The 10,273-nt window shown below is 41.6% G+C and overlaps 1 protein-coding gene across 1 annotated transcript; it reads right to left on the bottom strand.

Annotated features, from left to right (window-relative positions):
* Positions 1–2,202: 2,202 nt before the first annotated feature.
* On the bottom strand, positions 2,203–9,990 carry shha (sonic hedgehog signaling molecule a). Its single transcript, XM_027022341.3, has 3 exons — positions 9,394–9,990; positions 5,637–5,898; positions 2,203–3,855 (listed from the first exon to the last, which is right to left on the bottom strand). The coding sequence occupies exons 1-3, from the start codon at positions 9,691–9,693 to the stop codon at positions 3,161–3,163; spliced, it is 1,257 nt and encodes a 418-aa protein (XP_026878142.2). The 5' UTR covers positions 9,694–9,990; the 3' UTR covers positions 2,203–3,160.
* Between the last annotated feature and the right edge of the window lie 283 nt (positions 9,991–10,273).

Genomic DNA, 10,273 nt, shown 5'->3' with positions numbered 1-10,273 from the left:
TTGTTTGTGTGTGGTGCTTTTTAGTGAATCTAAATAAATATTCTTGACGACTAACCCAGATTAATCTAACAGGTATTTGTCAACAGCATAATAAATGCCTCAGATTCTTTGTTGCGGTCTTAGAAGAATGTTACCATACTGCTTACATAAAAGCTGTGTTGTGTACATCATATATTCAAAGTAGTTATAAGGACCCGAAATGTTTGCGCGTGTGCCCTTTTCGAAGAGAAACCGCAGTCATAGGTGATTTGCCTCCTGGGTAAATGTTTGAGATGAATGATTTGAAATTTAGCGTTATGCAACCTTCATTTTCTACCCCATAACAGTTGCCAGAGCTTTTGTTTGCGGATGTCAGCAAGCGTTTGCTGAACCGTTTCTCTTTTCTCCGGCCGCGAGGCCCCTCGCGGGGATTAGGGAGTTTTATTTACCTGCTGAGAGGAATGCGTTCGCCTGGGCGCTTTTGTATCGATGCGAAGGCCCAAGGTCAGGGCTGCGAGCGGGCTTCGCCGGCTCGCCTGAAAAAGCTGCAGCACACTACCACACAATGAAGGCGTCTCGAGAGGTTGCCGTGGAATTTCTGTTCGTGTTGCAACACAGTTCAAAAGCTTGCTCGTTCTCTTCCCAACGCGCGCGAAGAAACTAACGAACTAAGAGGCTTTAATAAGTTTGCATATCGACGCCAGAAACGCGATAGAAGGAGAAGAAAGTGCAATCAGCAAGTGTAAGAAAGGACGGGCCATATTTTGTCTAGAATTCCTAGAAGGCTGGTTTGCATACTTTGAATTATTATTTTTTATTATGGGAAAGTCAGCTGTTCCGTAACATTACGCCCATTCTGACGTTTTTGGACATCGCGCGCTGATCCAATCAAAGGGTTTCCTCTTGTTCCACACCGCACATCAATCATGGAATGAAAACGGTATATCAATGCACCTGAAAAGATTAAGTTTCTCATTATGGGTTTTTGCTTTTCAGAGCGTTTGTCAAGGACGATCAGATAATACCATTTGGATATGTGATAAACTGGCTGCCTGTATATACCCTCACAGCTGGTCACAGAGTATTCCAAAACAAGATGATATCCAGACTGAACTGAAAAAATAGAGCTGCTTCCAGTGGGTGGTGTCATCGAGTAAGATAAATTAACTTAAGATATAAATCATTGTCAGCACTGTAGCTTTATATATAGACGAGGTATCCAGAAGTACAGATGCATGGATGATGCAGCGATACCATTGCTATCCCCTAGGACCATGTCAAGTGAGCAAGTCTGTTATTATTTTGTAAAGTTGTGTAACGGAAAAATTGGGTATGCCTCGCGTTACAGACTCGTCGTTACATAATTGCATGGTCTTTTGGTTACATTCTCAAGTATAAAAACGTCGATATAAGAAGTCCAATACGTTAGGCACGTTGTAATCTCTGTCTAAAGTCTAAAGAGCCCTTGCAGTTTTCATCTGAAAAAAAAAACATACCACCAACAAACAAACGCCTTGTAAATACTCTTAAATCATTGTTGGAATATGAAATGAGTCTGAATAAAGCTTTCAAATGACGCCACGGTTTTGTCGTCTGTACAGTTGATCAGATCTTTTTTAAGCGGCAATCTTCACTAATATTCGAATTAATGGCCACTTAGTCAAGTTTCCAAGAAGTCTGTTTCCTGTAAATTGCATTGCTGTAGGCAACAGAAACAGCGTTTAGGGCTAGCAAACACAGCCGTGTTTAATCTGTCTAAGAGGGTTTCAGGGTTATTTGCAAAAGGCTATCCTCTTCAAATGTAACATGGGACCAACACTTTTCACACGTATACACAATCCAGTTCAAAGACTCTTTGAGTCTCTCCGCTGCTAGGCCATAATCTCCAACAGTACTATTTTATTTTATATACCTCTTTGTTCTTGCTCATCTGTGACAATATTGGACTTTTTTAGAGCATTTAAGGTCCTTGATTGTACAAGCACTGTTTGTTTCTCCTTTACGCCGCCAATCGAATGTTCGTTCATGTGGTCATACTCTGTTATTTTGTCGGTTAGAAACTCCTGTTTTAAAACTGATTTGAATAGGTAATATTAATTCGGAATTTGGAATAATATTCATTCGGACCGAATTTTATACGAATCTGCAATTGTTATTCATGTCATTTAGCAACACACAATTCTTTAAAAAAAATCCACTGGCAAGTTTCAATAGTTTCTTTGTCACATTTTATAATAAACATATAAATAATAATCTCTATACATTTCCTGACACATTGCCTGTTATTAAAGATAACGGGCAGCCTGCGGCCACGCGCTCATTGGCTACTAGCCTATGTATTTGCTACATTTTATTTCTATAAAACTACCGTATTTACCTATTACAAAATATGAAAAGAAAAAAATACATTTTAGTAAATTTACATGAGCTACTTATTAATTTATTAAACAAAACTGTTTGCTCTGAACTATATTGTAATGACTAATAAGGCTAATGACTTGTCAAAATGTGCATTTCGGTTTTCACAAAGAAAAATAGAAAAGAAACATGTGACATGTGAGGAGCAAGAACAGTGGTCGCGAAGCAAGACGTCGGTTCCACTCCGTCAGTTTACAAAATACTAGAGAAATCTTAATGAGCATAACAGTACAGGATTGCCAAGACTTTGCAACTATTTAAATTAAAATATATTCTCGTAATTTACACTATTTCAAATAATGAAAAGTGATTCGGTAACGATCGGTCAAAATCTAATTTACAATTCTGTGTATAAAAATATAATTTATGGACCCCACAAAGTTTGCGTAACCCCCAAAATATAACAGTCAGATGCACATATGCACAGAACATTATAACCTGTCAAAGAGTTTTCTTTTTTCTATCATTTTACATTATCTTTTTCCTGTCCTGTTTTCTTGAAATATACAAAAATAGATTCTGCACATCTGGCCGGTCACACTGAATTCAGGTCCATTTGTGTGACACCAGCCTAAGTTCAGATGAGAATAAATTATTCAAAGAAAACTTTTAAGGCTCCATTTTTACTCTTTAAAATGACAAATGTAAAACTCAGTGAAATAAATATCCCACCTCCTCCCGGGGCCTTTGTCTCTTTTATACTAATATTGTCTTATATCCTACATCAGTTTTGTATGTCCTGCTTTATTTCCATACGATATTTTCAGCTCGATTTTACTAACATGCCCAACGGATGAAGCGCACGGCTGTCCAAGAGCCAAGTTCCCATTTGATAAAGAAGCCTCGGGTACCAGTGGATTCCCTCAGGTTGTAGGGTTGAATTTAAATTTGACTGATAGCTTTGTGGAAATAAAACTGATGACAGTACATAGGCGAACCTGACAGGCGCGAATGCCCAGTGGGCCAGCACGTGGTCCTCGATTACGGCGTAACAGGAAGCCAGCACCCGGTCGACCACAATGGTTCCATGAGAGGTCACTGGTGCGAACGAGCCTTCATGCTCTTCCGTGTATATCCGTTCTACGATGACAGAGATCAGTTGACCCTTATCATCAACAACCATCACCTTTTGTCCAGGTTTGACATTGCTGGCAAACGCGGTGGTCATAGTGTGGATATCATTCGTTGAGTTGTCGAGTACAAAGAGGAGGTGCGCTGCGGTAAGGGTAATCTTTTCAACGGGTTCTTTAGTTTCTATGACATAAAACACCCTTCGCGTGGTGGAGTCTCGGTCTGTGAACATCATGAATTCGCTGTACACAAGGTTCCCCGCGTGGTCCGTTGCCAGGACCTTGTCTCCAGGATGTAGGTCTCTAAGCGCTTTCCGTCTTCCGTCTGTCAACGTCACCTGCGCGCTGCCTGGAAAACAGCCTCCAGATTTGGCAGCAACTGAATTTTCTGTTGAGATAAATAATGTGTTTTTATTAGGTTACATTTTTATGGAGACGGTAGGAGCATAATTGCATTGCAAGCTATTGTTAGTAGAAAACAATTTAGTACTTTAAATTCATCAATTAAATATATTAACAGGGCTATTTAAATAGTCCCAGCTTGTGAAAACTTCTAAAAATGTTGGGTTTCTTTATTATAGGTGATAAGAATACGTAGCGTTTCAAAGTCAAAACGAATAAGGACCATGTGGCCTACATACGTTACAGCTTTAGTAGAAAATGGTCTTTGAATAAACAAAGGGAATCGTGGCAACGACGTGAATTCAGCTGTAAATCTAAAGGCCAAAAAGCTGCGTCTTTGTCTGACACGAGGAACAGAGAGAGCTTGGACTGCTCTAATTAAAAAACCACGGAAGGGCGCACATTGTCATTCTAATGCAGCCTGTATACGGACCACTTTTGGAAAAGGACACTTACGCCTTTCCCAGCTCCTCTTTCATATTTGCTCAGGTGCAGAGACGTCTGTGTGACAATTCACACGCATTGCCTACTCTCCCGAAGTGAAAAAGAGAGCCCCAGAGCGCGCGGACTAGTATTTGCTTAGCCCAGACACTTTTCCAAGTTTCCCATGATGCAGATTTGAATGTAAATTAGGTCTGGGGTTCGAAATGGCAGCGGTAGCCTAACATCAATGCCAGGCTTCTCATTTCCTTTTTAACCGTCATGCTTCTCTCCGTTGTCAGTTCTGATGACAATAATTCGGGCCTTGAGAGAACTCTTCACATTCCGATCTCGTGGATCACGTTCGGTAAACAAGGTTAGAGAATGACTTCGTCCCACCCGGATTTTTTTTTTTTTAGGTCTAATCCTCTCATAAGATCTTGGGCCATGAAATAAGGTGGTGACAATTGAGAAACAGATTTGGGCGAACGAGTTCAGCCTTGCTCCGTCCAAATCCTTTTGGTAAAGACACGTGACCCCAAATGACACGGACTTCAATATATGTCAAAATGTGTTTTGAATAACAATCCAAAGATTTCACATCAGAGGAAAACGATGTGTATGCTATGCTACGTACTCATGAGAAGCAGGCTTATTTCTCCTGACCTATCATAAGAAAAGAACGTCACTTGCCGATTTAACAACTTTTTATAGTCGTCCACACAGTGGTTTAGATGCTATTTGTTAATATTTACCTGGAAATCAGAAACAATTTGCTACTACAATATATCAGCCAGACTTCTTCAAAACTGTCCAGTATATATATATATATATATATATATATGCTTTTGCAAAACCATGTGCACTCCCAGGCGGGCCTGTCTGATTTGACCTTGGAATATCTCCAGAGGGGTCTTGTGCTATTAGCTATCTGTTAGCTGATAACAGTGTTTCCTTCAAAGAAACAGAGTGGGGCGATATAAGATCATTTAAAACTTTCGAACATAGGTTACACTTCCTGTACTCCTAGTTCAGTTACCACATTTTAGGAATTGGCTATATTTTCGGCTATTTTTTCTGCTTTTAAAAACCACCTAAAAGCTGTGATTCGTTGCCTTAAGGACCAAAAACCAAACATTGTGGCGTATGGTTTAGGCTAATTTAGGTCCAGTTTATTAAAACGTTTTTATTGTGACTTCTTATATTCGTTTCATAGTTTCTTTTTTTCATTCATTCTTTTATGACCTTATACTGGTTTATTAGCCTTTTATGTGCCCTTTGTAATGGATATTCTTTAGTGAAACTAGTAGGCCTATGTTCTTGTCCGTCAGAGCACAGCGATCTTACCTGCTTTGACGGAGCAATGGATGTGGGCCTTGGACTCATAATATACCCAGTCAAACCCTGCCTCTACCGCTAACCGAGACAGAGTCCCGTATTTACTCTTGTCCCGGTCGGAGGTGGTGATGTCAACGGCTCGGCCCTCGTAGTGGAGAGATTCCTCGAAATGATGACCGTCTTCGTCCCAGCCTTCCGTTACACGCAATTTAACACCCGGCCATTGATTCATTACGGAGATGGCTAGTGAGTTGAGCTTATCTTTGCACCGCTGAGAGAGAGAGAGAGAGAGAGAGAGAGAGAGAGAGAGAGAGAGAGAGAGAGAGAGAGAGAGAGAGAGAGAGAGAGAGAGAGAGAGAGAGAGAGAGAGAGAGAGAGAGAGAGAGAGAGAGAGAGAGAGAGGGTTAACTGTGGTTTTTTTTTCAAATAAAATGCTATATCATGCATATATTATCATGCCTGACAGACATGACGTGGATAAAAATGTTCAAGACGGTAACAATAACAATGTATCAGATATGTATCACTTGATTCTATAGGCCTTAAGGCACAGCCTACCGTAATATGTTGAGCTTTAGATACAAATCTGACAAATTAGCCAACTTCTAGACAAACTCGTGTAAGCCTCTTAAGGATGTGTTTTGGTGCGTATTTATTGTCGACGAATATTCTGTCTAGAGGGGGCATATCTTACTGATGATTGCGATGAAAAATTTATGTTATTGCATTCGCTCCACTGCTCTAAAATATGTCTATATATTCAGCCGTGAATGGGCTGCAAGGCTTTGTTTTGGATGCTCTCAAGAAGAAGGCCTTACACTTTTTTTCGCTTTCTGTCAAAGCACCGAACTAAAATGAAAGTAGGAATTCACGGTTCAGCACGAAATATGCTCAAACGTGTGTAAATACAGGCAGCTGAAATAACTGTGTATTAGTTTGGGGTTGTGCACTCATTGACCTTACCAGTATCTCAAACTAAGATGCTTGGCTTTCTCCAGGACAACTTTTTCGAACACTTAAGCAATATATCAAATAAAACATCACAAAGAGCTCATTCACCGTTTCCCAGGAGAGAAGCGGTGCTAATTATTCCTGAGGCGCAGATTTATTCTGCAGACGTGAAGTGATTGCTCAATCACGACTCTTTCGCGTGTTGCACAAAAAAAACTATTAAATCATGTTCACACACTGTGACACCAAATGGTGTAAATATGTCATATGAAATGATTCGACCACAAATGCGTCTTATAGCGTTCTGTCATTTTGCAGCCTTCTTAACATGCGCGTGTGTACGCTCATGCAGAAACAGTTCGTGGCTACACAGTTTTGACATCAGGCTGTTGCCATTGTGAGATCCGAAGGAAAATAAAGCAGACTTCTAACAAACTGTGTCACAGATACACAGGAGAAAACAAGAGATTGAAGCTGTCTTCAGGTTGTCTGCTCCAGAGCACTTGTGACACTCTTAATGGCTAAGCGATGGGGAGGGGGAACCGGGAGCAAGACTGCCGGGAGTCAAGAGCCGTGAAGGCTAAACTCTTTATTAATTCATTGGGTCGTGTGCCGCAAATCAGGCCAAATTCTGTTCAGTCACCATGAAGCGCAGCGGGAAGCCCCCTTTCTGCTGCTAGATGTTTGTTGAACAAGCCTTCCATTCGAAGTCGGCTTTTAATCTACCCCCAAAATGAACTGGTTTTGAGGAAACACTTATCGGGTACCTGTCAGAGCAAATATCCCGTCGTTAGCCCTCTCACTTCTATTTAATTTCGCGAGCAGAATCAGCCCGATGATACCTGTGCTATTTTATTTGTAAAACGGCCTCTTCAAATCCCGCATATTTCGAAATGGTTGGTTAGCAGGAGAACATTTAAACTTTACTGTATTGCTTAAGCAGGTGTATTTGAAGTTAACGAAATCGTCTAGCTAACTCCTGTGAAGCTGACCGTGAGTGCCTCGAAGTATCTTGCCCCTATAAGTTTAATAACTATAAGTGGAGTTTGATATACATCTAAGAAAACCACACCAAACACAGGTTTTATCCCATTTAAGAGGACCAAAAAGATTCACACACACACACACAAAAACGAAAGTTTAAAATGCACCTGTGACACGAGAGGAGTCTTATTATGTAGACAGTGGCGTTCTTAAAAACAGAACAAAACTGACAGTAATTATGTGCGACTGCAAGCTGACTTTACAACTGATAACCGGAACATAGTGTGAATATGTAATATGCTCCTTTCTATAAAAGTTCCTTTTGTATCATGAACACTGAAAATGTTTATAATCGCTGTAGCCAATGTTCTGAAACTCGGACGTCAATAGCAACTGATTCGCTTTCTCTTTCATTGGCAAAGGGTCACAAGTTCACATGAACACCGCTAATACAGACAGAGTGGAAAGGCAGCCCTCCCAAGAAGCTGTGCGCATCCCTAAGAGGTCTCTGCATCACACTGCGCATCCAGGGAAAATGCCATCAAAATGTAAATGTTCAGCATAAAGTGGCATTTACAGTACACCGTAGTGTTGAATCTTTTTTACTAGAGCGACCACATGTCAGGCTAAACATCTAGACGCGTGTAAAACGTACAGTCATGAACAATGCCCGATATGTCACAGTCTGCCTATAAAATAAAGAAAGGCAACATAATTTTCCCCTAGCTAACTTTTGGATTAAGCTTTCATGATAAACCAAGGCTACATGACTGAACGATGCTGAAACAAGATATCTTGCAAGATTGATTAAAACAAACTTTAGCTATTCACTACATAAGCACCATGTCAGGCAGCAGTAAAAGAAAGACGTTTTCCTGATTGGTTTGCTGGCTGAATGCATAATCAGCGCTCGTGCCTCTGCGCACTGTCCAGACCGTCGCGCGCACTGCATTGTCGCTGGCTTGGCAGGCTACCTTTGCTCCTCCGCTGATTTTTCACCTTTGCAACCTGCCATGAGTTTGCTAAATCATAGTTTGGATGAGGTCGACTGTGTCGGCCCTCGGTGCCTTCGTGTATATGTTATGAGGACAGCGTAGACATATCACGGAGCATCATGCAACATATGATGTTACAGTTTGGACTCTAGATCAGAAAACTCCTTATCTAATGCTCTAACAAATGACAGGTTTTAAGCGAATCACCACAATGAGGATCAAGAGAGATTAAGAAATCTCACAATATGATTCTTACTGCACAATTTAGAAGAGTTCTGTTCTCTTTGCAGGTAGAAAGTATGTTCCGAATATTTTTTTTCTAGAAATGTCAGTGGTTTCATGCCCTGATAAGCACCCGCTGCGAGCTGGTGGGTTGCTATATGCAATATATATGCTATATATAAAACACTATCACTTTCTGCTTTCTCGAGAAGGTTATCATACATATGGCACGAATATCTATCATTCATCCAGCCTATGTATAATTCGGGAGGCAATGGGCGTCTCGCACAACTCAACAGGGACATATTTATAGCATTTATAAATATAAACATAGGATTACATTAAGTCACACATATTTTTAAACTGCTAGAAAGAAGGAGTCTAACGGCCGGCACTTGATGCCGTTCCTCCGGCAGTTTCATAAGAGAAAGCCTGGTCTTGACTAAAGCAAAATATAGCCCGCAGGGAATAATTCACAATCCATTTGTAGGTATAAAAGCTCTGACTTAATGTAGCTGTAGGGCTGAATGATGTATCAGACCGGTGGACACTGCAGCATCCGAGGCGAGGGCCGAAGCAGTCCGCGGAAAGGGAAAGAGGCGGATAAAGATTACCTGTGTCATCAGCCTGTCTGCACCGGTCTTCTCCTCATCCTTAAATATAATGTCGGGATTGTAATTTGGAGTCAGTTCCTTAAATCTCTCCGAGTTCCTTGTGATCTTGCCTTCGTATCTGCCGCTGGCCCCAAGAGTCTTTTCCGCGACATTTGGTATGAACTGCTTGTACGCGAGCGGTGTCAGCTTCTTCGGATGTTTTCTTCTACCGTAGCCTCTGCCTGGTCCGCAAGCCAGTCCGGACAACACCAAGGACAGACTCAGAACAGTAACCAGCACTAATCTCGTTAGCAGCCGCATTTCGCTAAGCAAATCTTGAACGACTGGCTTTGGGTGTAGCGCTGGGACTGTCAGTCGGGGTTTCCCTTCCTGCGTTCTCGTTTGGCCGGCTCCAGCAACGTCCTTGCCTCCTCTTTCTTCTGTTCAGCTTACGCGTGCACCCAGTGCGATTCCTTACCGTGGCAGGTGCGGAAATGTGCGCCTTTGCGAACTGATAAAGGAACACATCGGAGGTGGGTGACTGCAGCGTAAATGAGGGAAAGGTAACGTTGGTCTGGGAATATCTACGTAGTTGAAACCACAGCCGCTAATGCGAGGAGTCCGTCTTAACTCCTATGTATTATAGCTGCAATCTATGGTAGGGAGGGACCTGATTGGCTCGCCTATACAAACCCTTCTGATGTTATCCCACAAAGGAGACACAAATATCTTTTAAGATTTTTTTCCACCTGGAGGGTGGGTTGCAGGGGAGGGACGAGGTGATGGAAACTCACCAATTACACCTTTTCCCTTCAGTCAACCGCTGATGCTCCAAACATGTGTCTATGGCCCAAAGAGAAAAAAAGTCGTGATCACACGCAGATATCCTGTACGACCCGCT

The sequence above is a fragment of the Electrophorus electricus genome, chromosome 20 (genome assembly GCF_041902795.1).
Source record: "Electrophorus electricus isolate QZ-2024a chromosome 20, ASM4190279v1, whole genome shotgun sequence".
In the NCBI taxonomy this organism is placed as follows: domain Eukaryota; kingdom Metazoa; phylum Chordata; class Actinopteri; order Gymnotiformes; family Gymnotidae; genus Electrophorus; species Electrophorus electricus.
Note: the sequence above shows the minus strand (reverse complement) of the source record. Positions and strands in the feature narration are given on the sequence as shown.